Source organism: Siphateles boraxobius, unplaced genomic scaffold (assembly GCF_051911475.1).
Source record: "Siphateles boraxobius isolate OS27281-9 unplaced genomic scaffold, OSU_SipBor_1 6, whole genome shotgun sequence".
Lineage (NCBI taxonomy): Eukaryota > Metazoa > Chordata > Actinopteri > Cypriniformes > Leuciscidae > Siphateles > Siphateles boraxobius.
The window spans coordinates 32,624,575-32,652,002 of NW_027509186.1; the positions used below are offsets into that span (position 1 = coordinate 32,624,575).

Below are 27,428 nucleotides of genomic sequence, written 5' to 3' on the forward strand. Positions count from 1 at the left end.
ACACGAGTTTGGTAAGTGTTTGGCTGTAGGCCGCTGTACGTGAGCTGTATCGAAACGGGGCACTACATTTTCTTTTGCTCAATATTTTCAACGTTAATAAAAGGTATCCAAGCAAAAAGTTCTCCACGCATTATCCTGCAGTTAATGAGAAAAGTGTAATTTATTGGCGGACTATATTGACTGCGTATTGAGACATAAACTGCATATTGAGACAAAACTGTTGAGCTAGATTTTCAACCAATCAGCATCGAAAATGTAAGTAGGTCAGAGCCAAAATCAAGCCAATATCACTACGAACATGTAAACATGGAGGAGGACGTAAGCAGCGCATCTTCATCGAATAAAGAACCTAAGTCCATCCCCTTCCGATGGACCACCATGGGACCTTATTTCGGAAAAATATTGTATGGTAGGCAATGGCGAGAGACAACAAATATTTGGATCCCGTTTGAATTGTGCCCTGAATTACAAATATGATATTTGTCAATTTAAAAGATACATTTTAAAGTCAAGAAAGTCGCAGTTTGATGTAAAATTGCTGAGGTATAAGACTGAAAATTAATTACAAAGACTACAAAACCCAAAAGGCGCGCATGTGACCTCTTACCTTTTCTCTCAATGAATGAAGCTAACTTTACTGAAGCTAACGTCTGTCATTTTTTCTATAGTCTAACGTTATAATCGTAACATTACGCCGTCATGCCTGTGTGTTTTGTACCAGACTGCACACACACGAACTTGGTGACGTACATAGTGCGAGACGAGAGATGTAGTTCATTGAGCGATTTTCACATAAAACTAAATGTTACTCTTCTGTTTTATGACAAACTGTGACGTTCTTGACGTTCATAATTATCTTTTAAATTGACAAACATCATATGTGTAATTCAGGGCACAGTTCAGACGGAATAAAAAGATAAGTTGTCTCTCGCCATTGACTATCATACATATTTTTTCCGAAAATAAGGTCACATGAGCCGGAAGCAGCGGCGATCAAGCTCGATAACACCCGTAAAGTGTATTCTTCGTTTCGGAAAAGATGGTGGGAAAGGTCCGCAGCCCTTTACTGACTCCGATGGGAAAAAATCAAGCAATGTGCGAAGGAATGGCTCAAAACGTCGGACACTAAGGAGCTAACTATTGATCCCATGCTGCAGTTAAGTTACTTTCATAACATATGAATATTTTTTCATTATTTTTGGGTGATGCTAATTTACAAACTTTTGTCACATCAGAATCTCGATAAAAACATCGACATGAGAGACGTTGTCCGCCGTTGCTTGATCTGTTATCTGGTCGAAAAAGAGGATGACCTCATCCAAGAGTACAATGTAAGTGACTAGAATTATTCTATATATTTATGGTGTTTTGAGAAATGTATTTGTACATCGTTTTATTTATAAAAATAGAAATGCAACTTAAACAATAATCTTTTTTCCTATTAAATTATAACACTTAAAAACAGACTCATGACTTAGATTGAGACAATGCATTATGACCAAGTTCTGCTGAAAAAAACTGCATTGATTGATGAACGTTTAATATTGTACATTCCACATACAAGCTTTCAGCAAGTACAAATTATGTTATATGTTTTGCTACAAGTTATTCACAAGTTTTAGTCAAGAATGTGACTTTTCCAACAGAAATTTGTATGCACATGTTTTTGTGTAACAAAATGATTTTTCTCAATGACATGGAAAATTTTAGCATTTTTTTGCTTTTATTTTTCATATCTTAAAACTGCTGTCTTACATTTTATATAGATTTGTTTTATTTGTGCAAAAAATACAGAATAAAAGCATGTTTGATAACAAAAAGTGCATTATGTATTCATTATTATCTTAACCTGAAAATGCAGTAAATGTTATAATTAAGGAAATTTCATTAATACAAATGAGTAAATTCTGCTTGATTTATTTGTGAGACAATTTAAATTAAAAAAGCACATTCCACTAATATTAAATTCATCATGTGCCATAGACTAAATAATTTAGGAAATTTTACTTAATTTATTCGGGTAGATTTCACTAAAAAAACAAACCTTAAAATCTACTCAAATATAATGTGTATACCGTACACGTATTATAATATTGTTACCATCATTTTTTTAAGTAGATAGCATGTAATATTTTTTACAGTGTACATGTAGTGCAGTTACTGCTCGTGTATGCGAATTGCGAATTCACAATTAAGTGTGTTCTTTTGAAAAGTTTTGTTTTTATATATATATTATATTTTGGCTTAATTATATTTGTTATTCAGATTTTACCTCAAATATTACCTTTGAATTGGAACAACATAATGAGAAGTAATTGCTAGAAGTTAATGCTACAGTAGAAGTTTTCTTGATAATCGTATGTTTACTGTGCCTAGATAGCAACTTCAGGTATATCACACATTTCAAACTGGTTTATTTTGTACTTCAAGTGGTAATTCGGCATTTTTGGGTTTATATGATAAACAGGTTTGAAAGTGAAAAATTCCCTATGTTTTCCCTTTTTTTTCAAAATGAGGCACCTTTAGCATAATTTTTCTCAAAAACAGCAAGGTTGTGTGCGGAGAACTTTTTCCTAAGGAATCTCTATTTCTGATGTTAAATATAAAAAAAGTAGGTAGTGCCCCACTTGGTGGAACGAAACCCTATTTCTAGGCCTCTTTTAGGCTACCGACAGCGGCCTACAGGTCAAGTTACATAAAACATCACAGGTAAGTGCATTTAAAAAGTACTTATTAGTCGTAACGGTTTATTTTTCAAATAAGTAGCCTTACAAAACATATCCCAGCTAACACACGACGTAGGAGTTACATAGTTATAGGATATACATTCAGATTATATCAATATATATTCGTTTTATTCCGATTAAAGGCACTATTTCTTGTTCCTTTCGTATTTCTATAATGTGGAGTATTAATTATTAGTCTACTCCTCTTGAGTTTCCCACTAGCACTAACTCACCAGCAGAGGGAAGAATGACTACATCTTGGAGGCTTGTAAAATGTTTAATGAATGTGTTAGTTTGTTGCCATGGCCGTTTATAAAAATCACTGGTACATCATCTGTAATTTAACAGTTGAAAAATACACATTGCTCTCAGCAGATTTTCGCATTGCTTCCCACCTAGGCACATTGCACTCGATCACCTAGGCACATAATGTAACATAGAAATGTTACACAGTTGACCTAAAATGATTAGGAAAAAACATAAATTTTTGTGTGGGTTTATTTAGCTATACTGAGCTAAATCTGAGGAAAAACCCCTGTTGGAGACATCCAAGCAGGTTGAGGAGTTATTGAAAACATGTAATGGCGTTAAAGTTCTGGTTCTGTTGGCAGTCGTGACTCACGTGAGCCACCTATTGGTGCATGCGCAAACAACACCCGTCTCCCTTCATTCTCCTCGGACACAGGTTGAGTCACAGCTAGGTCTTTCGTTAGGTATGACAAATGCTTCCAACAGACTTAACTGCAATACTTGACAGTTACACTTTGCAGTAGGCTAATTTTGAATCCTACAATATTTTTTTTTAAATTATTATTTAATGTGAACAATTCAGTGCATCTGTTCTTATTACAGGTAGGCTATTGTTGCATGGGGAAAAAAGCAAATTGGCATTCTGTTGCCGAAACATTTCTGTTGTGTACAAATTCTGGTTTCATATAAGCAGAGCATAGTTACAGCATAGTTACAACTACAAGGTAATTTCTTAAATATTTTATATTTTGCATCAAATCCATAAAAAATGAAAGTATTTTGATGACATTGCTTTTTACTTGAATTTATTTACGTATGTGACCTCGAAGGAATCCGAGAGTAATCAGATTACATTACTTTCATATTCTGGTGTTGAATTACGTTACTGGATACTTTTTTATGAAGTAATTTGTAACTGTAACAGAATGCATTTTTAAAATAACCCTCCCAATAACTACTAAACATAATTATCTTTTTATACCTTTTTTTTTAACTCTATGATTTGTTCTCATTTAGATGGATAAGTAAACGTGTAGCTTCCTGTGATATTCTACTATATATTATTGTGTATGTAATTTGCATGTTTTTCTGCATTTATCTTAAAGATCTGATCTGTGAGTGTATGTGGCATCTTTTATCAGCAAATGTTCTGAATTGTTTGTCATTGTCTAAATGTTTGTGTTTGTGCAGGTATCAGCTATCTGTACATGAGAATACGTGACTGTCGCTCACAGAAGTCGTCCTTTAACATGGATGCAGACCAGTTTTGCGTGTGCACAGTTGCTGGGGTTATAAGGTTATATTAGGTCTTGGTCAGCGTGGAATGGACCCCGTTGACAGTTTAGCTGGTTGGCCTATCATTTGTGGTCTTTCTGCTTCTTCTGCTGGTACTTCCTGTACTGGTTCTGAATTGTAGACGCCGCCTTGTCGGCAGAGGCTCCGGTGTGTCCATTACTGGACGAAGAGTCTGAAAAGAACATGGAATAGAATTGTTCAAATTGAACATTTTGTGATATTCAAATATATATGTGTTTGTGTGTGTGATATTTTTGTACAATTGTTTTAATTAAGGTAATACTTACGCTTTCTGTAAACTCCTATGCTGTTCCTTCTCTGGCCCCCAAACTGCAAAGCAAATACACACCATTTTTTTTTTTAATTGTTAAAATACTTTTTCTATGTTTTTTAATATGCATCAACAACTATAAATAAGCCACTGTATGTTCAGTTTTAGAAAAGTGTAATCATTGCAGTGGTATCAAAACATTGTTTTGTTTATATAATTCATCCTGTCCAGTCTGGCATAGCAACAGTGTTTGAACCAATATTGGGAGTTTGTGGGTTGGACTATTCATTTTTCAACCGATGGCAGATGAGGAGAATGTTTGGTTTTGAAACCTGTTGTAGTTCAATTTGGTGACGGTTATAGAGTGCATTAGTGCCGAAACACTTTTACACTGGCGTTGGTTCCAGACGTGTTTTTACATTTATTTTTCTGATTTCAGATTTGTTCTTATTTTTTCTGATTTTAAAAATATTTGCTTCCCTGTAGAAATCTGTTTGTGTGATTTGATTGGTCGAATTTTCTGAACAATATCATGGCTATCATGGTAATGTAGTTTTCAGCATGAGTTACGCTGTTGAACACAATTATTTTTTAAAACAAGTTGAAATAACAGATGACTTCAACAGAAGCATTTACCAGTAAGCAATCTCTGAATTCGGTCACCATGATTTTGCCAAGTATGGCCCTGTGTCCACCAAATCGCTTTTAGACGGCTTAAAATGCTAGACGCTCTGCTGAAAACACCTAGCACTGGGCGCTTGAGAGCGTTTTGACAGTGCAGCGTTTTTTTCAGTTGAGACGCTTCGTTGCTATGATACAGAATATCCGCAGCACAGTTTACTTGTAACTGATTTCGCAGATAATTTTGTTTCATTCTAAAAATGTATTTTTCATCCATTTTGTTCGGTTAGCTCTGCTGGTTGACGTCGTTGTACATAAATAATGTTGTGACAGTTGCTCGGTGCGGTTTGTGTCCCTCCCCTCTACTGTGATTGGACCTCTGTGTAAAAAGTGACAGTGATGAGAGCTGCGTTTTACCCAAAGTTGAACATTTTTCAACTCTCGGCGACCAGTAAAAAACAGCGAACGCTCAGCGCTTGAGCGTTGAATACACGTTCAGCGCCTCGTTACGTTCATGGCATTTAAAAAACGCGGCGCTCCCATTGAAAACAATTGGAATTATACGGCAGCTAAAAAATGGTTGTTTTTTTACACACGGCCTAAGACATGTTCTGGGGTCAACATATGTTGTTGATCCTGGAACAAAATTATCTCAGAAAATGTGGTCCTTACTCTATCCCTACCTATAACTTATCCCCACAATCGGAGGGAAATGATAGAATAACACTGATGTAGAAGCACATATCCCTGGTTATAAGTCTAAACTTGACATAAACTGTAAAATTGTCCCTCAAATCTGATTGGTTGATTGGAATCGTTCAACATTCCAATCAACCAATCAGATGTTGATTTTCGGGAGCATGTTGGACTTTATGAAATCATGTTCACCCTCTGGACTCACAGTAGGTCTGTCTTTAAACGTTGATAAGTTATCGTTACAAATCAATTTCCACATTGAAAAATTAATGGAGTTTTTACTTTTGGAACCAACAGTTGCTCTCTATGTCAACTGCACATAAACTAAACACTTTAAAGGGATAGTTCTCCTCAAAATGAAAATCATTTACTCACCCTCATCCAAATCTGTATAACTTACTTTCTTTTGTGGAACACAAAAGAAGCTTTTTGGAAAAAAGTTGTCCAAGTTTGATGTCAGTTGTTATTTTCATGTTAACTCCTGTAATCTCCTGTCTGACCGTCATTGACGTCAAACTGCATATTTGAAACCATGCAAATTTTGCAAGGGGAATGATTTCACTGCAGTATTATATAAGTTTCAGTCTGTTGTTCACATTAGCTATCATATGACTTCAAAAGACTTGGGATGTAGTGTCATTTGGGCAAATTATATTGCTTTTTTTTGTAATTCTAGGCTCCCAACCTTTCCCATATAGACATTTGGTAACACTTTAGTTTAGGGTCCAATTCTCACTATTAACTAGTTGCTTATTAGCATGCATATTATTACTAGGATATTGGCTGTTTATTAGTACACTAAAGTGCACATTAATGCCTTATTCTGCATGACCATATTCTACATCCCTTATCACACCCAATACCTAAACTTTACAACTACCTTACTAACTATTAATAAGGAGTGATTATTAGTTTATTGAAGCAAAAGTCGTAGATAATAGTTAGTCAATTGCACCATAATCTAAAGTGTGACCAAACATGTCACTTTATGAAAAGAGAAGCTAGGGCCTGCTAGGAATGCAATGACGTGAATAATGAGAATTTTCATTTTGGGTGAACTTTCCCTTTAACAACTAGATTCAGAAATTTGCACCATCTCAAAAATGCTTTTACTCTTGCGTTAACATCACTACTTTGAGGTCTTCATAAGTGTCAGTGCATCCTTTTGTCCTTGAACGCACAAAAGCATCAGCCGTGACAGTCTTATCACAGTCTAATGACAGTTTCGCCTCTCTATATTTCCTGCTGGAATGTGCGAGACATGGTGGCCCAGACAGATCCCGCAGGTGTGAGACGGGACATTCCACACATGCCACTGCCGCGGGTGACTGTGCTCACGCCGTTGGGTCATGTCACGGTACTTGAATGATGTATGAATGGGTGAATGTGAGGCAATATGTAAAGCGCTTTGGTGGCCATGGGTCTGTTGAAAGCGCTATATAAATGCAGTCCATTTATCATTTACTTATGGCCGCTCTACTCTGTGAACCCACAATTATTTTCAGTAAAATGTACAACGACTATTTTCAGAACAATTCAGTTGGATAGGAAATGGGCATGACAGTGTCTGAGAGTATTTCTTGGATGCTTCTAATTGGCCGATTTCCATTCAAAGGCACTGCATGACCCATAACCTTTTGGTGAGGCAGCGTGTAGCCCCTACATAACACTACATTTAAGTTGTATCTCGTACTGGAGATCAAGTAGTGTATCTGAATTCACAGTGGATGGGATCTGGTAATGGCAATCATTAATGTCTATTTCAGTCAACATGTTACAGTACAAAACCCTTAATGGGCCAATTTCCTTTCAATGGCACTGCATGACCCATAAATAACCTTTTGGTTAGGGACTATGTGACCCTACATTTAATCGGAAAATCTGAACTCCTACTGGAGACCAAATCATTTTGGATGCCATCTGGTTATGGCAAACATTTTTCGGTTGAAATGCTACTATAAAACCCAGATGAACATTAGACCCAGCTAACTGAAGAGCTTGAAGGCTAACGCAAAGAAAGTGCACTGGTGTCATCGCTTGAGTAAATTGTTAAATGTAAATAGCAGCCTTTGACCATTTTGACATGCCAAACGGAAAGCGTCTTTGCTCTGTTTAGCAAGGACTTTTACAGGGGATTGTCCTCTGTGTTCTGTGATATGCTTTGGATAAAAACATCAGCTAAATGATACCTTTATATGTTATTTAAGAAAGTTAAGTATCCAATTGAAGATTACATTATTATTAGTGAAATATTAATGTATGTACACTGTAAAAACAATGATATGATCAGTAAGTTATGACCACATTTTTTACATTGCTCAATAAAAAAAAAATCAACTCTTTTTTTTAAGTAATTGAAGTTGAAATGACTTAAACATCCAAGTTGATTGTACTTAAAAGATTAAGTTACAGTGTAATAATTAACCATTGGTTTGCAAATGTATTAGGTAGCCTAGCTGTTGTTGAAGCAGAACCTCAGGGCATCTATTCAGACTTCGTTTCTAGAGGCATACTGCATTAAGACACAAATCCTTCTCCATTGGATTATGGGCAGCGGAGGGATGCCCAAGCTTTTCTGAGGTTAGCTGAGAGAGAGTGTGTGTGTGTGTGTGTGTGTGTGTGTGCGTGTGCGTGTGCGTCGGCCTTGAAGGCACCTAGTAATGTCTGACAATCACTGGAATTAAGACTTAGTAATATTGCGCAACTTCAGAAGAAAGATATAACAGGATGCAACAGCTAGAAATGTAAGATTAAGTTGGAAAGTATAGTAGGAAAGACACCTAAAAAAGAGACCAAAGCATTGAACAAGGGCCACCCACATAAACAAGGGCCACATTAAAATTCTCATCTCTTTGTCCACCCGCCAGCATTGCCCTCTTGCACCTTCACTCTTTCAAGGAGATCTTTTCAAAGCACAGTGCAACTTTTAGGATGAATCTCATGAAGATAAATGTCACCTCCAAATCATAAAAAATATTTTCCTTAAAGAATTTATATCACTATTTTCATGATGATTTATATTATTTCATTTTTTTAATTCGTAATATTTTTTTTTACGAAACTTAAGCATATCTTCACCTAATTTCTTATTTATCTAAAAAAATATTCTCATGACTTTGACCTTTCTGGACATCAATATTACTTTTTCAAAAGTAGCATAACTTCATTTATTTCATTTTATTCAAATATATTATAACACAAATATTGCCATAATGTATAAATACTTAAATTAAATATATATATATATATATATATATATATATATATATATATATATATATATATATATATATATTTGCACTAACGAGAATGAGATTTTTTTTTTTTTTACATTACAATAATGATCATTTGGGGCATGTGCGCTGAAATGAGCTGATGACACTAGTGTTTATCACAGGCTCCATTTTCATTATGCAAACAAATGATTTCTTATGTTTTTCTTTTGATTAGGAGGTGAAATATGAGTTGTTTATGTTCTTGGTGAGATGAATCATAAAGAAAACACTGGTGGGTTGTGTAATGTATAGGTAATAGTTCAGATATAGTCGAGTACTTCACCTCTTCTGAGCGGCTTCCTCTCCGAGAATGGGAGACATTGTGGACCTGCCATGGCAAGGGCTGAGAAACCACATACGGGAGAGGCTCCTGCTCACGTGCCCAACGAACACCCAGCTGAAACAGACACAGCAGGATCAGTGTGTGTATGTGTTGCATGATCTACAGTATCTTGTTGATGTGTAGGTGTGTGTGTGTGTGTGTGTGCACGCTTTGATGTCAGGTCTTTTGGTTTGACTTGGGATGTTTCATGATCCTGCATGCTAAACTGTCATCAGAAACAACATCTTGTCCCCTGTGAATTAAATCAACTTTTGTGGAATAAACAGATGTCGTGTCAAAACGTAAGTGATCTACTTCCTGCTGTCTCATTCACATTTTTTATCAAGAGTATTATTGGCCCTGAATTGCAATGTCATGCACCCTAATATCTTTATTACTGAGATTGGAAGATGTTGTATCTTCAAACAGCCAGAGATGACAGGTGGTCTCAAAGACTTTTCATATCACACATGCCATACTATTTTTTTAAAACGCTTATAGGAAAGTGCTGTAGTAATAAAATGCAGTGTTATACCATGGTAATTCAATAATGTGCCATGGTATTTAAGGGTGTTTTATCAACTACAGGAACTTTTGTGTCCCGGCCATGGTTGATTTTTATTTAAACTATCACTTGAAACCATTTTTTTCCACCTTACATGAACATAACATTATAGCTGTCTTAAAAACTTACCATGCCTCCATTTATTCATTTATTTATGTTTTTTATTTGTCCCAATCATACAATGTGAAAATGCCTCATAAACATATTACAAGTAAAGAACTAAAACGATTGGGTTTCAACATTTTTCTTTTCAATAAATGAATGTCACATTATAAACCTTTTACCATGCCTTCATTAAGTCTTGCTACTTTTATTATTTATTTTTATTTATTCCAATCTTAAAATGTGAAAATTCCTTTATTATTTTGTTTTGTTTTTATTTATTTTAATAAATCTTAAAACGTGAAAATGCCTCATAAAATGCTATTACACATCACGAACAAAGTGAAAATAATAACCATAAGTCATAATATGTGTAAATTTTATGTAAAAATTATTATTATTCTTTTTTAACAAAAATTATGACTGTCCCTCAGTTGTGACATAATCTCCACCCTGACCAACAGCAGGGAGTGATGCATGTACAGTATGATGTACATGTACATACTAGTGAGAGTCTTTTAAGACAGTTTATTTTCTTAAAGTCTACAGGGGCCAAAATGCCCATAGTTGACGAAACACCCTCAAATTTATGTCCATAAAATGTTTTAGCACTTTGTTTTTAATGCTGAAACATGAATTCTCCTTTTGTCTTATAAAACACTTTGAAATGCCTGAGTATACTCTCTCATTTTCACGAAGTCAATGAGAAAATAATCTATTTAAATGTATTTGTAATATTGTCCTCTGTTGAGTCTTTTCATCATATTTGTCCATCTAACAGTTTTGTCATAGTTCATTCATCTGGCATATGAAACAATGACGAGAATCTCAGTCAACTGAATGGCTTTTGGCTGGTATGTTGACAATTGGCGAAAAATGCATTGAAAGATGTAATCTAATGAGTTGCCTTACCTGTTCACCCGCTCTCACCAACATGTACATGGCTGTTAGCATTGTCACCAGCATTTTGAAAGCCTGTTTCTTTGTGTTTTTTCTTCAGGTAGTCCTGGGCCTGAGCACGTTAACCGTGGGGATACTCAGAGAAGTCAAGGATCTAGAGCTGCATCTTTCTGTTCAGTCAGACGCACTCACACTGCTAAGTCATTTAAAGAGCTTTGCGTTACAGAAATAGGAGGCATGTAATCTTTTCCTATGCGCACATGAGCATTTATCCCTCTGGGTAGAGCTTTAACCTCATCCTGAGCCAGGCATTACACTTTAACTTCACTTACTTGAGCCTGAACAACCACTGCAAAGTGCTAAAAACAAAGGCAGAGTAATGCAAAATTATTGAAATATTTTTTTTTTTCTTTCACGATATCCATTTAGGGGCCTCCGTAAAAAACATAAATGTTTCATTAAATCAGGATATGTCATTAAAACTTTACTTTTTCACATCAGAAATCACAATTTAAACAAGTAAAGCAGATGTTTTCGAAGTGCATGCATGTTGAGAATCTCTTTTCCACTAATCAATATTTAATCAGTCAGTAAGTAAAGGTATGATGCCACTAATGAAGTCATCACTCCTGCATGGAAGACAGTAATGTTTACAGCACAGCAGCTCAATCCTAATCTATGCATTATAAATGCATTAAAAATGCCAACAGCAATGGTAATTAAATTATAATTTTGTTCATTTGGTTCTTGCCACAATGTTTTGGGTTCCCAATTCTTCTAAGCTGATTTTATGTTCTTTCTATGCGAGCACACAATCACGAGTCACTGGATGTGGCTTGAGAAGCTTATTTAATGTGTAAGTCTATAAGATTGTTTTTTTTTTTTTTTTTTTTTTTTTTGGGGGGGGGGGGGGGGTGCTGCATGTTTTATTGTCAGAAATATCAAAACAAGTGGCATCTGCAAATAATAATTTTCTGAATTCGCACAGGTGCCATTTTTTGTGAAATGTTATACATGAAAAGTCTATGCTTAAAAATACATGCATTTATCTTTAAATTAAATGCCACTTGTTTAATATATTATGTTGCCACAATATATAAAAGAGTTTTAAGTCACACGAGACATTGAAGAGTTAGTTTGGCTTATTTGGTACTTTTTCTGCTACATGAGTGTTGTTTTGATAAGGGAGTGTGGATGTGATCAACAGCTGTAGCCGATATGCGTGATGAACGAGGTGGGTGAGATTCCACAAAAGCAGACCATATCGCTCTCAGATCTCATATAAGAGCTCAATGTTATGATCATTGTGAAGTCGGTTCCATCTAATGACAGCACAGCACGCATTAATGGAAGTATCAGGTCAGACAAACTGTTTTTTTTAAACGAGAAATTGCTTTCATTTAGCTTTGTTATGATAGTATACGTTGTGTACTTTACATTTGATTTTAACAATATGAATAGATTATAACTGATGTTCGTATTTGTGGTTTTGGATCTATGGTTAATGAATTATTCACTAGTGACTGGATAATCCTTGCAAAGGCATTGGATGTATTGAGAAAGTAGCTTTCCATCTGTGTGGCTTGTGATAAGCATACTCATGACTCTGGAAAGCAGGAAATAAGAAAGATGCATGTTAAGCAGTTGTTGTAAGAATTTGCTGCAGAATATTGTCACACTTTAGATTATGGTCCAATTCTCACTATTAACTGACTATTAACTAACTGACTTTTGCCTCAATAAACTCCTAATTACTTCTTATTAATAGTTAGTAAGGTAGTTATGTATAGGTTTTGGGTAGGATAATGGAATTTTGAATATGGTTATGTAGAAAAAGGCATTAATATGTGCTTTATAAGTAGTAATAAACAGCCAATATCCTAGTAATATGCATGTTAATAAGCAACTAGTTAATAGTGAGAACTGGACCCTAAACTAAAGTGTTACCCAAAATACATATAGAATTAACAATTACACAATAAAATGGTAAAATAAATCCCAGCTATGTGATGTTTAATACAGTACACTCAGTAACACATTTATGCACAGTTAGATGTCTAACCAGTAATGTCCCAACAGTGTCAGAAATTAATTAGCCCAGTATTATTACCATAATTCGGTTCCCCTAAGGCAAAGTGTGAACAATTCTGTTGATTTGTTTTCCTCAGGTGGATGCAGTTTAGAAAGGTCTGGGTGTAATTTATCCACCATCAAGGAAATGGAGATCTAATTTGACCCCTTTAGGACAGGTAGGCACTTAATTAATCTATAATCAGGTCTAGTCTGGAATGAACACTCAAGGTTTTGCTCCAAAAATGACACTAAGATTAACAAAAAGGTTAAATATCAGCATTGTTATTCGACTAAATGTAATGTAGTCAGTACTAAAACTTGCACTTTGAATTTGCATTGTGTATATATTGTGTAACTGTTTAATTATTATTATTATTTTTTTGTTTCGTAAGCAAAAAGGACACTCTTTAATGTCGGTTTGGGCTGGCTTGTCATTGTGATCCTACAAATTATAACTTATAACCAAATAAACACTCTAAAACAATGTCTCTACATCGGAGGATTGTCCCCGATCTGGGGCCTCTTACTACTGAGATAGGTGAGGTTCATGCATCAAATTTCAGGATCCCATTAATAAACATGTTTTTGTCCAGAAATTGCTAAAATCATAGCTCTCAGTAATATTGCAATGCGATATTACTATAACACTGACACAGTGGATTTTTTCATTCAATATATCTCTTCTCTAGTGTCTGAAATTGACAGGGACAAGCATATTTTACTGCATATGCTGGACCTGCACAGGAAAAAGGTGTCGCCTATGGATCTTACAACAATGCTATATGTAAACACTCCAAGCACTGAAGATGACTTTCCACAGAACCCAACAGAGCTCTCAAATGCATTCCTCCGGCGGCTCTGGCTATGTAATCCCCAAGCCCGCAGCACTTGCTGCAAGGTAACAGTAGGAGACTACGGTTTGGACATGGATGAGAATTCACAATGTGCCATCAATCCTTTAGACTTGGTTGCTGTCATCTACATGACAACAAATAGTTTCCTACAGCAAGAGATCACTCACCGAATGTTGCAATGCAACTTTGCAGTGCCTCTGTATCTTCCACCGGTTTACCCAGAAAAGAAGGGGACCATGCTCCTGTATCCATTTAGAGGTGTTCTAGGTCATTGGAATTCACCTTCTGAGGGAACAATCATGAAGAACATGGCCAATTCCAGGATGCCATTTCTCTCCGCAGTGAGGCTAGGACGCTGCAGTGTCTCAAAATCTCGAGTACTCAACTGTGTTCTTGGGGGTCCACACAAGCTGAATGAGTGCTTCATAAACTGTGGTATGGATGGAGGGCAGCTCCCTCGTGTTCTCTCAGATGGTCTGGTGGAGATGTGTTGGAACCTGCCTTCAGGAGATCATCATGACAAGGTCTTCCCTCGTCCTGTGCTAGTAGCGAATCTCCGTGGAGATGCAGCCAGCTGCAAAAATCAGATGAGTCTGCTGTGTTACACATCTGCAGTCCTCATAGTGTTTTGCGGAAGTTTTGGTGCCAAGGAACGAGAACTGCTTGCCTCATGGAGGGAGAATACAAGCCACATGATTATAATCGACTGCTCAATGTCAGTAGTGTATGACCAAGAGAATCATAATGAGAAAATTAAACAAAGGCTGATTAAGGATTTAGAAATGCCCGATGGAACAATTCTTAATGGCTGTGAAGGTAATGAGGAAGAAATTGCTGAAAGCTTAAAATATGTTCTTGATCGTTTTATTCCATACCTGCACACCGCAAACCTTGTAGGTACAGCTGGTATGGCCAGTGACCTCGACATTAATGTTGATGAAGATGAGATCTGTCGAATGGCATTCAGGGAAGTTGAAGAAGTCCTCAGTGGAATCGAAGACGGAGTGTCCAGCTATTTGGAGAACCAGCTGCCCCTGCAGGGTATGGTATGGAAACAGTTGTGTCAGCTGGAGAAGGAGGAAGGACGTCATCAACAACATACAACACAGAGCTTAATAGGGGAGAAGGAAAATCTTATAAAACAACTGCTTGATTATAACTTAACAACAGCCATGAGAGCTTTTATTGCAGCTCTCTGTTCATTTGACACAACAAAGCGAGCATTTTTCCTCTCTTGGATGAGGGTGAAACTTGAGGTTATGCAGTTGGATAAACTGTCCCATCTTAGGAGAACAAATGAGGAACAGATGCAATAACCTTGCATTGGACTTGAACACTTCCTTCGAGAAATGGGATTGGTCTACGAACGATACTTCCGCGGTCCAAACAGTGACTTGTATGACATGTTCCGCTTACCATATATAGGTGCTGAACTACTTTTGTATGGAGTTCCACTTGAGCTCTATGATGGGGATGCCTCAGTATTTCCCATGAACTGGGTATACAGCGTTCTTTATGAGGTACACAAGCAGCTGCCAAAGTTTAGTCGCATGAGAGTTTTGACAATCTTAGGTTTCCAAAACTCCAAAAATGCGGAGATCCTATCTGCATTGTTTGGCACCAACTTCCCAAAGTGGGGTAGAAGGCATATCAAAGGGGCATACATGCTTCTCCTCAGCCTACCTGACAACTTAAGAATGGAGATGGACTGTGAATTTCTGATGTTGATTGGCACAGAAGGTTTGAACCGCAATGCAGGAGGAAGTCTTGTGCATGACATTGAACTGGCTACCTTTGTCAGTGGACTGAGCGACATTACTCTGTTAGATTTGCCAGCTGAGGGTCAGGACGAAACAAGAAGCAACCTTCATATTGCTGTCAACGTTCTTCTCTGCACACGAAACTCGGAGAGGAAGACTACCTTTCATGTCGCTTCACAGGGAACAGGAATGGGTGGGAAAATCATGAGTTGTGTAATTGATGGACTTACCACAAGACAGCTCCCAAATGAATCCCAAAGAAAAACACTTCTGACAAGTGAAACAGGAGGTGTAAGCCATAACCTGTCCAGCTCATGGAACAGCATCTCTTTTACTTCACAAAATGATCAAATCTACAGTGATGCAGTTCTCACGCTAAAGAAAGGCCTGTTGACGATGTTCCATGAAAAGGCAACAAATGATCAGCCAACCTGCTTAGGTGCATTAATGGAGTATATGTGCAATCTATGGGAGAAAGTGAAAAATGGAAATTTTGCCATACAGTTTGGAGACACAGATACAGCTGATGCCATCATTGGCCTCTGCACAAAACTTGTACAGGGAGAGAAACAGCTCAATGATCAACTCAATCTTTGGGTTCAAGGGTTAGACAATCACATAACAGAGTTAAAAGAATCTGCATCACAAAATGGACAGGGTATGGATTCAGATGGCATTCTCACAATTTTGAGGAGTGAAGCAAATACACAAATCAGTGCAGAGAGAGACCAAATTAAGGCAAGTCTCTGGGACTACCTTAGGCAGGAGGATATTGATATTACCCTTGTGGAAAATTACAAAGTAAGCCTTCTCAAAAGAGTAGACCTCATTCAAGAGCAAATGACATATGATGTTGCCCACAAAATTGAGGCTGCTACAATTCGCCATGAAATGACAATAAAGATGCACGCCTTATTGACATCACTTGAAGCAGCCCTGGAGGTAAAGTTGCATTCACTCTTGAAGACCTGCAAGAACAATGGCAGTATGATTGATGACAAGGAGCTTGAACGTGAATTTGTTAGTGTTTGGGAAAATATCCCATCCAACTTGAAGGATCCCCCCCTAGAGACACCGGAAATCTTGGAAAGGATGGTGGAGCAGCTAAAGAGAAACCTAAGCAATCGTGGTCTAAAAAAGCAAAACGTTAGACTCCGAAATGCAAATCAACTCAATGGCTTTAAAGTGAAGACTAGCCATTTTGCTCTGAGTAGTAAGATGAAGAAAACACTGAAGTACAATAAGAAAGTTGCACAAACATTCACCAATAATTTGATAGAAGACTGTGACAAGAGAGTCTCAGAAAAACAGAGGCACAAAGAGTGCTATTCAGACAGCTACATGAGAGAGTTGCTTGCAATTGTGGATAAAGATCTTGAAGTTTTAAAAAGTGAGCCATTCATGATGAATCCAAAATTTGAAGCGGATGTCAAAGGATACATCTGTAGCAAAGCAGTGGAGTCTTTTCAAGAGGTGCAGGCATTCCTCATAAGTGAAAGAGAAACTGAAGTGAGATTTCTTAATGAGACCAAGGACAGACACATGCTGAATTTCATATATCGGTTCCGACAAAGAGACCAGTGTCAAAAAGCTGCTCAGTCTTTCACCAACCTTTGTCTCAAGCCAACAGCCGAAGACTTCATTTACAACAGTTTGGAGAGACAGATATTTAATGATATGCTCCAGAACAAAAATGCACGGCTTTATAGCTCACCAAAGAAATTCCACTACGGTCTACTTAAAGAAATGCTGCTAAAGGACAGCTTTGAGAATTTCCATGAGTATCTTCAGTCCCATGAGAGCTACAGCCAGAAGAGTATTGAGAACTTTATCAAAGCTCATCTGTCAGGTTCTGTAATGATTGAAGACCGCAGGGAACAGAGAATGCACCAAATCCTTAATTGGGTGAAAAGTTGCATTAATCAGGCATCCGAATCTAGTAGTGGGGCACACATCAGTGTTAGGCTACTACTGGAGAAAGTTTGCATCAGCCTGGAGAGTATGGGAAAAATTACTGTGTCAACACAAATCTTGGAAAAACCTTTGTTTGACATAAGTACAAATCGTGAGAACTTCCTTAAAGACTTACAGGAATCAGTCTCTGAGTTGTCCTCATCAATTGCTCAGGAATTTATGGAGAATGAAGATGTCATTGAAGTCCCTGATGACCTCCCTAATAAACTTCAGGGCATTCTATTTGACAGAGTGAAGGGGTGTGATAAGCGCTGTCCTTTCTGCAAAGCTCCATGTGACCTAGAAGAAAAAGATCATCAAGTGCATGAAGCTGTTGTGCATCGACCTAAAGGTCTAGGGTGTTATACCAATGCCAATTCCACCACTCTGTCCCACAATACCTGCTCTGCAGATATTGTAGGTAAAACCCAGTTTCAAAACAGACAAACTGGGGGCCAGTCTCTGCCCTTTAAGGAGTATCAATCCATCTACCCAGACTGGAACATTTACCCAGAGGACCCTAGGAATAATGGGGCTGCAGTCTACTGGAGGTATGTGTTCATGAGGTACAACAGAAGGTTTGCTCAAGAATATCAGTGTGCACCTGCTGAATTGCCTCAAGCATGGGGGAAAATTACTCAGGAGGAGGCACTACAGAGCCTGAGAGAGGCCTTTCACATTACAGAGTGATTATTACATTACATTATTATATCAATACCTGTATTTATGATGATTTTACTTCAGCTCAGCCGGGGCTCGTCTGTATGGGCAGGTGGGGCAGAGCCCCACTAAAATATTAATCGAAACATAGACCTCTATATACACTTAATTAATAATAAATTATAAATGTGTTCAGCATTCTGCAACAAATATTTTTTTGATTTTCTAGACTATTTTAAGTTGTAAAGTGAGCAGGATATATTAAAATGTAGCGCTTGGATTCGGCAGGCATGTATTTATGTTACTAAGAGGGACATTCGGTCTCTGAGCCCTCCCTAGCTCTTCAGCGCACCCCATATTTCCAATGTAAATCTGTGGTGAAGAATAAAACTGCCGCACAATCTTAAAGTGCCCAATGGGGCAGATTTCAGGCTGCCCCGCTTATTTTCACGTGACGTCACGTTAACCTAACTCCAGACCAAGAGACGCTATCAGTCCGCTTCAGTTATGTGTCTGCATCAGGTCAGAAAATATTTGGCATGTCTATTCTTTCTGTGGAGTAGCATATCAAATTAATAAAAGTTCAAACCCTTTAGTTTAAACGTGCTCATGTGAATAGCCTATATATACAGTAGTTAAGTTGTGTTTGTTTTATGTTTGTTCTTAAAATAGACATGACTTTGTTTTCCTCACTGGAATTCCTACATAACTTGCAACATTTCTAAAAAACAACATACGGATGCAATAAATACATTAGGGCAATTCTGATTTGCATTTTATGCGTTTGTCATGTGTACTAAAGTCTTTCAGTCATTATTAGAGCGCCACCCTCAGGCTGAATAATGCTAGTATGTTAGAATTCTGACAAAAGTGAGTGCGGAGTGTTCAGTGATCTGAATCTAAAGCTTACAAAATGTTTATCATAAACTAGCGCTACCCAGAATCTGTCCTACTTTCATTTACAGGCAGGAGCCACTACTGTTTCAGCTGATAAAACAGTTTTTTAATCATATAACTTTTCTCTAAATAAAAAAGACATTAGGTGAAATTTGGATTCATCATTTACTTGCCAGTTGATGAAAAAATGTATGAACCTTTTCCTTTAAAAACATGTTATGACCTGATATGTTTACTTTTTGCATCTTAAATAGTTAATGTTAAATTTGAAAAATGTAATGTAATTCAGCAATACTTATTATTAGCATAATGGCTTCTGATACTCTACCAAATAGATGTATGCCAGTTTGGGACTGTTACTCTTACTTCATTACAAATGTTGCTCTTATATTTTGCAACTAAAAACTATTTTTCTTCCCCTCATTCTCATCTCTGTTTTTCATATTTGTATGTTAGATTACCCGTTTTATAAATGTTGTGGATTTAAACTATTGATTTTTCAATGTAAAAATGTTAAGGAAATACCAAAAAAATAAAAATAAATGAAAAGCTCCAAAAGTGCAATGTAATAACGAACATGTTTTGTCTTTAAAATGACATCCATGGTCCATGTTTTTTCTTTAATTTATTTAACCCCTCACATCACTCACGTGATGACAGCAGGTCAGTATAAGAAATGTAGTAATGTTTTACAAGCCACTGCCATCATAAAACTTTTATGTTTTAAAGACCAACTTTATTCCTGTTTTTCATGCAAAAAAAACATATATATACAAACTGTACAGTAAATTCACAATTAAGCATAATTAATCGATAAAAAAATTCTTCTGCAATATATTTCCCTCCTTTTGCTTGGTAGCTCATTAATTGTGACAGGTATTTCAGATTACTGAGGAGACCTTAAAAACCTTTCTATTTGATTCTTTCCACTGAATAGTATGGTAGTTGGGATAAGTTTGGTATTGAGAGGACAAACGAGTGAAACAGTGAATGTTATTGAATGGGAACGTTCAATGAATATTTGTTATGCTAAGACTTTGAGAAATTCATGCAACTTGGGACACATGCACACCAATTTAGTGTATCCAATCCACCTAACCTTCTCGTGTTGTTTCGGAAACCGGAGCACCTAGAGGAAATCCATAAGACACATAAACCTTCTGCTCTGTCAGAACTCAAATCAGGAACCTTCTTGCTGTGAGGTGAAATACCCACTGACCCATGCTTTCAGATGCCATAACTTCACCATTAGAGATGGGGGAAAAGGGCATCGACCAGGTCTAGATTTTTATGTCACACTTTACTGACCGGTTAGGTAGTGTCTCTCAGATAATAAATAAGTTAATGCATTATAAAATGTAATGACATTTCTCAATTTTAAACTCTCACTCTGGTACTTTTTTTACACTTACATTTACAGTGAGTAAATACTTTGATCTCTAAAATGCTTGGCATTGATGGCAAAGACATCAGTATTGGGGACAATGATTCTGTTTTTATGAACAAATATATATATATATATGGCATAGACATCTATTTAAAACTATAAACAGACTCCTTCAAGTTAATGCTGCTACTACCACGCCTGCTTCTCAGCCGCTGTGTAATTCTTTTCTTAATTTCTTCAATTCAAAACTTGATAGTGTTCGTAAACAAATCTCTGTTTCATCCGTTTCTACTGTTTCATTCCATTGTCCACCTGGGTTCACTGGTACTTTTCTAACTAACTTTCCTCTTCTTGATACTGAGACTCTTACAAGGGAGGTATCAAGCATTAAAGCTTCCACTTGCTTGCTTGATCCTCTTCCCACATGCTTATTTAAATCTTGCTTTGGGGTCCTGTCTCCGGTGGTTCTCAGTATTATGAATGACTCTTTTCAGACTGGGGTTGTTCCAGCAGCATTAAAGATTGCTGCGGTAACTCCAGTACCAAAAAAAGAGAATGTTGCCCTGGATGATTTTAATAATTATCGTCCTATTTCAAACCTTCCGTTTCTGGCAAAAATACTTGAGCGTATTGTTGCCTCTCATTTGTGTGAACATCTCACAAGTAATAACCTCTTTGATCCACTTCAGTCAGGATTCCGTAAATTTCATAGTACTGAGACGGCTCTGGTTAAAGTCACCAATGATCTGTTGATGGCTTCTGACTCTGGTGCAACATCTATTCTCATTCTTTTAGATTTAAGAGCCGCTTTTGACACTGTTGATCACAGTCTAATGCTTACACGTCTTGAGAGAGTGTCTGGTGTGTCGGGGACAGCTTTGAAGTGGTTTCGGTCCAAATTCATTCAACGAACGAAATGACTCGGAAAAAGATTCGTTCATTTGGATGAACGAGCTCGAACAGGATCACGAACGTGCATCACAGAACAGAGCAAGGCGAGCATTTGTGCTTATAAAACTTAAAGTTTTTTATTTTCGAAATGACCGATCGTTTCACTAGATAAGAACCTTATTCATCGTCTGGTATCGTTTAAAACACTTTGAAGCTGCGCTGAAACTGTCATTTGGTCCTCGAAACGTTTGTGTCCTATTGAAGTCCATTATATGGAGAAAAAGCCTGGAATGTTTTCATGAAAAACCTTAATTTCTTTTCGACTGAAGAAAGAAAGACATGGACATCTTGGATGACATGGGGGGGAGTAAATTATCAGCAAAAGTTTTTTTTTAAAGTGAACTAATCCTTTAACTTTATCTTACTAGCTATTTACAACTTATAGAAAGAGTGCAACCTTATAAAGTTACATGTATTGCGAAATACATAATGATTTGAGGACCAAGTTTGTAGTCAAAGTATGGGCAGGCCATAGTCAATGTAAAGCATATTGTTGATGTTTCGTCCCTATTATTGAATGTTCCATAACTGTTTATAATCCGCCGTCATCGGTGGTCCTGCTTACTAGCCTGCGCGTTCACGGCAGGCTCCGCTGTGGGGGAGGAGCTGTGGAGGGAGGGATGTAGCGCAGCAGAGAGCAAGGGGGTTGGACCTGTAAGTTGTGCTTGTTCAAATTTTCAGGCTAAGTCAACATTTTCTCAAAACTCCCTACTGCAGCTTTAAATCTTTCTCAGCGATTGAGTAAAACTACCACAAGAGGTCAGAATAATCATGTATTATTCATAGCTCGTTCTCTCACACACACACACACCCAAACGAAGTAAGTTAGGCCTAGATGATATTACACATATAGGCTCATGGTGCGATCTTAATAAACACATGGGCTCCCCTGAAAACGTGATTCATGAAATTGTAGGGGGTCTCAAAAAATATTGACTCTTTAATTTTGACGTGCAATTTCAGTTTTGTGTAATGTGGTCATCGTGGAGTATTATGTGTAAAATAGCAAAAATATCATTCATTCATGCATGACTGTGATTTAAACCTAATTCACTTCAATAAAGATAACTATACATCATGCTATTCTTGTCATGAGCATCAAGGTGTGGTGGCGGTGCAAATCCTAATCATGTTTAGTAGACTACGTGTTAATCAAATATTCGTAGAAAAACTATAAACGTCGTTGGAGGCCATTGATCTGCGAGCAAGGTCCTTGGAATTCATTCTGTTTTAAGGTAACGCATGTTATTCCCAATTAGATGTTGTGGCTGGGTTGTTATAGATCTGCGTCAATCTCGATGCCTAATTGGCCTAATTGAACGGAGGAATTATGGTATTCTTCTGTAGCCTAAGATTAATTTAACCCTTGTTCAATTGAACTCAAAGACAGCCTATTTATACTATTTGTAGATGGCTTTTTGCTGCTTGACTTATCAATTTGTGTCGATAAAGTATAATAGGGGTGAATCCTGTATAGTGCTTGCAAAGTGCATACACTTGTAGCTGTTATGTATCTTTGGAAGTCATTGAAATTTATGGGTTTCATGGCGCAGCGCCGCGTATTCCGCGCTGTCTGAAAGGCGCTTCCGTCCTCGCACACGCAAGTGCACGAACCCCCGTCCCACCCCGGCTACAGTTTATGCATTTAATATCCGCATGCATTTGGCACAAGAATGTAAAATAAGGCATAGGCCATATGCAAAATCTTTTTTTTTAAGATGTACACCAGGAAGAGCGTTTGTTGTGTTGCTTGCTGTGACATCAGCATAAGATTGGCGCGTTATTATGCCATAGTTAAGATGCGCCTGAAGTTCAACTGAGTGAAGCTGTTCAGCAGTTTGTGATCGCAATTAATAGGTAAGCAGTAGCATGAGATTGATTGCATCTTAAGGGATTCTTCTATTTATCCTATATATTTTTTTAACGTTTGCTTATTTTAAACTCATTTAGGACATCTATTCCATACAGCCATAAAGCACCAATATTTCAGTATTAAGTATTAAGAAAATGTTGTGCATTGTAAAACATTTTTCTAAGATTAAGTGAATGGAATCTCTAGCCTATACATGTTTATTCATTTTATTAATACGTTTTCTGGTAACACAAAGGTACATCTTTCATTTTATTTTCAATCAAATTTTTAATTTCAAATGATTAAATACATTTTATCAAATCGTTTCCCAAGCCGAAAAAGCAAGATGCTGACAATCCCTTCCCTAAACCAGTTACCTTCATTCATCTCTGCCATACCCTCTAACACGAGGCCTCCATCCAGACGCATGAAGAGGAGAAGATGCGTTTTATTTCCCAACATCGGAAACTCAGTGAATTCAGTAACCAGAGGAAATGTCACTGGAGACCCTTTACCATCCATCTCCGACATTCCAGCAGCGCTCAAGCAACATGGGAAGACCAGAGATGATGCTACCTTTCTCTCTGCCACTGACAGAGCAAGGCTTTTTGGCATCAACAAGTGGTAGTAGAGTCCAGGTTAGTCAGCTTTCACATCTCCTCTCCCTCTAACTAAAGTTGTCATGAACATATAAGATATTATCCACTTCTGTTGTATTTATTGTTTGCTCATTTTATTTACAGGGGAGATGAAATCCTGCGTCAAAAAAAGATAGCATCAAAAATAAGAAATCGTTGCAACAAAGGTCTGTGCAAAAAGTCAAATGCATAAATCTGTGCATTAAAAAAATTTAATTGTGCATGAAAAAACTGTTTCAGATTTGGTGCATTATCATTTTGTGTCGGGGGGGAATCGCAATGTGTGGGAAGGAGACCCACTGTGTGTTTCTAACTGTGTTAGAAAATTGGGAGGAGACCCCATAATAGAACTGAATTTCTAGAACTGAAATGTAATCAAAATAAAATCCATGTTATCCTTCTTCGCAGCTTGGTCCAGCTTCCTTTGAACCACACTTCATACTCCACTGTCTCTCTCAGTCTCAGCTCTCTTGTGAATGTTCAGATGGTAATAGAATTTCAAACATCAAAGGTTGTGCAACAGTGAACCAGTTCCTACATTATAACATTTTTATATTATAAAAGTTGACCAAGTTCTCAATAAAAGTCTAAAAAGAGAGCCCATTGGTTTAATGTTACAATCAGTTCCCTTGTAATTGTTTCAGACCCAGTGCCTCAACATTTCTGAAGAGAAGATGTAAATTATCATAATAAAAAATATTTATTATTAAATTACTTATCTAATTCCAAACTAATTAAACTATTTAAATAGAAAATCCTATTTATTATTATTCTGGTCCTTGGTTGACGTGAGCTATACGTGGTTCTCCATCTGGATCCAGAGATTTCACAAGGTGGCCAATAAAAATCAGTAAGGGAGCTAAGTTATGGTCTTCACGGCATACTAATAGTTTCCAAACTTCGGTTAAGATTCTGGGGGGTCGGGGGTGAATACATAGATGACTTGATCTGATATTATGTGAAGCAGGATAATTTTATGTCATTTTAAAGGGCCATTAATTTCATGTTCGAGTCCTGTACTGCACTGAAATAGCACTGCACAAGAATGCACCGTTCCCTCTTAGGGTTATTGTAATTAAAGTTCTTGTATGTCTCAGTTCTGTGTGTTTTTCATCTGGAAGTGGCACCTTCAAAGTTCTCACCATGTTTTTTATCTCCTGTGCGAGTGGGAATGAATAAACTGAGACATGTTGAACACTAAAAGCATGAGGGGTCAGAGGACGCTTCATGTGAGAGTGGGAAAAGAAGCATGTTCTCTTTACTAGCACTGAGGGGATAGTCGAACAGAGAAAGATCCAATCTTATGCAGCTGACACTGGCAGAACTGCGTGATAAAACCTCAAAAGGACTGAATGTGTAATCTGAAATGCCTCTGAATATACAAAACAACTTTTTGGTATTTGTGTGAAGGTGACATTTGGCAGCTCCATCTCTCTTTGTTTGTTTCATATGGAACTATTTATCTGTTAAGTATTATATAATGTAGTGTATTAGAAACCCCATTATCTAAACACCCCCCTCCCCTCCTTTTTTATTTATTTATTTATTTATTTATTTATTTATTTATTTAATTCTGGTCCTTGGTTGAAGTGAGCTAATTCACAAGGTTCTCCATCTGGATCTCGAGATTTCATTGGGTGGCCAGTAAAAATCAGTAAGGGATCTAAATTAACTAGGGTCTTCGTGGCATACTAATAATTTCCCAACTTCGGTTGAGATTCTAGGAAACAAAATATTTTTAAAACGCCTTCTGTTTGGTTTTGCTAGTGGTGGATAAATTACACACTTCACCTTTAACTACACATTGGCACAAGTACATAAACACATATTCTGTTAGATGTATTCAAACCAGTAACTTGTGTTTCTGAATCTTTTTAACATTTATATTCTGTTTGAGACGTTAAGGCCCATCGTTTACCATAGTCCTCTTATTGTATGCATACAGCCGAACGCATAGCCTTTCAAAGTAGGATATACTCAACGTAAATAGCGCGTGAGAACACAGACGTTCAACACATGCGCACTATAAAGTTTCATACTTTTCCAGTGTCTGCACTATTTCTATACAAAGGTTAAAATGTCTTTGTTCAAAATGAGTTGCCTGTATCTATTATACCACTCACACAATGTTGCCTTCTGTTGTTGTTAAAAAGAACAAGAACAAATTACACAACAACAGTTGTAGTTTGTTCTTGGGGCCTTTCCAAATACCCACACTTGCGGTCTTTGCACTTGACTCATTTCCTGTATTTTGGCCCAAGTGTTCAAGTACTGTAGGTGCGAAGACTGCAAGTGTGTGTAGTTTACAACTTTTGATTTCCTGATAGGACACACTTACAGTGCTGCAAAAATAAAGTGTTTACAGAGCTTTATTTTGATTTTCATACTTTGCATTTTAAAATAAACTTCTGAATGTCTATTTAGTAGTCCCTATGTAACAGAAGACACAATTAAGCGATAAAAAGCAGTTGCAATGGTCACAGGACAGGAGATGCGTTTGAAAAGCATATTAGAACCAGGTGTGAATGGTACTGCGTCTTGCCTAAGAACTTGTGATTGGATCACTGAAATCCCATCTTAATACTACGTGGAAACAGGGATTCTCTCTCGCTCGCTCGATTTCCGGGAGGTTGTGAATAATTTGCGGGCTTCAGAGGGCAGCTATCAATATGCGGGAGACTCCCTGAACCTCCGGGAGAGGTTTGCATGACACAACGCACGTACTTTGTTGATGATTGGAATTGGCTATCCACACACACACATACACATTGGATCTGGCACAGGTTTTTATGCCGGATGCCCTTCTTGGGACACACTCACACACACTATAGCCAAATTGGCATATCCAAGCCACCTAACCGGAATGCAAACCAGGGCACCCGGAGAAAACCCACGTGTCAACAGGGGAGAACGTGCAAGCTCTACACCGAAAGGACTCTCATGCGAATCGTGCTACTTTTGTTTGTGCGCAAAACAAAACATACTTTGGCCGTTTGAGACCCCAATGCCATTGCAGTAACTGGAAAAATATACTTGCCATAGAAGTATCAGAAAGATAGATTATTACTTTATTAGACAATAATTCAAATATAATCGATTTTTTTTCTTGTTAATATCCTGTTTCATTCAAAAATATGTCACAAAGCCCTTTGTGACTGAATAGATAAGGGCTTTGCACTTTTCAAAAAGGTCACCATCTGAGTCTGGCATTCTGATTCTAAATCAGTGCTAAATGAGTTTTAACCAGAGCCAAAACTATCTCCAGTGAATCTATTACATTTCCCCTTTCTCTCTTTCATCCCTTTATTCATCCCCTCGTCAAGCAAAAGCAACAGCTCGCATATGACACCACCGTTCACAGTGTGAGAGCGGTCGCTGGG

The 27,428-nt window shown here is 37.2% G+C and overlaps 3 protein-coding genes and 1 long non-coding RNA gene across 4 annotated transcripts; 3 read left to right on the top strand and 1 right to left on the bottom strand.

The window, feature by feature from the left end:
• Positions 1-2,984: 2,984 nt before the first annotated feature.
• On the bottom strand, positions 2,985-11,211 carry LOC143716415 (uncharacterized). The gene is made up of 4 exons (XM_077208961.1): positions 11,036-11,211; positions 9,418-9,531; positions 4,559-4,601; positions 2,985-4,443 (listed from the first exon to the last, which is right to left on the bottom strand). The coding sequence occupies exons 1-4, from the start codon at positions 11,087-11,089 to the stop codon at positions 4,334-4,336; spliced, it is 321 nt and encodes a 106-aa protein (XP_077065076.1). The 5' UTR covers positions 11,090-11,211; the 3' UTR covers positions 2,985-4,333.
• Positions 11,212-13,483: 2,272 nt separating this feature from the next.
• LOC143716412 (up-regulator of cell proliferation-like) lies at positions 13,484-19,778 on the top strand. The gene is made up of 2 exons (XM_077208957.1): positions 13,484-13,634; positions 13,786-19,778. Exons 1-2 carry the CDS (start codon positions 13,580-13,582, stop codon positions 15,264-15,266), a joined length of 1,536 nt encoding a protein of 511 aa, XP_077065072.1. The 5' UTR covers positions 13,484-13,579; the 3' UTR covers positions 15,267-19,778.
• Positions 15,300-19,778, top strand: LOC143716411 (interferon-induced very large GTPase 1-like). The gene has a single exon (XM_077208956.1). The coding sequence runs from the start codon at positions 15,300-15,302 to the stop codon at positions 18,351-18,353; it is 3,054 nt and encodes a 1,017-aa protein (XP_077065071.1). The 3' UTR covers positions 18,354-19,778.
• A 3,965-nt stretch (positions 19,779-23,743) lies between these two features.
• Positions 23,744-24,448, top strand: LOC143716417 (uncharacterized). Its single transcript, XR_013195986.1, has 2 exons — positions 23,744-24,048; positions 24,154-24,448. It is a non-coding gene; the product is annotated as an uncharacterized LOC143716417 (long non-coding RNA).
• The last annotated feature ends 2,980 nt before the right edge of the window (positions 24,449-27,428 follow it).

Excerpts from the sequence above, each read along its gene's own strand:
- LOC143716415 (XM_077208961.1), bottom strand. The coding sequence starts at position 11,089 with ATGCTGGTGACAATGCTAACAGCCATGTACATGTTGGTGAGAGCGGGT. Across the intron at positions 9,532-11,035 it reads TGGTGAGAGCGGGTGAACAG|CTGGGTGTTCGTTGGGCACG; the intron begins GTAAGGCAACTC and ends TGTCTGTTTCAG. Across the intron at positions 4,444-4,558 it reads CATAGGAGTTTACAGAAAGC|ACTCTTCGTCCAGTAATGGA; the intron begins GTAAGTATTACC and ends TGTTCTTTTCAG.
- LOC143716411 (XM_077208956.1), top strand. The coding sequence starts at position 15,300 with ATGGGATTGGTCTACGAACGATACTTCCGCGGTCCAAACAGTGACTTG.
- LOC143716412 (XM_077208957.1), top strand. The coding sequence starts at position 13,580 with ATGTCTCTACATCGGAGGATTGTCCCCGATCTGGGGCCTCTTACTACT. Across the intron at positions 13,635-13,785 it reads GCCTCTTACTACTGAGATAG|TGTCTGAAATTGACAGGGAC; the intron begins GTGAGGTTCATG and ends TCTCTTCTCTAG.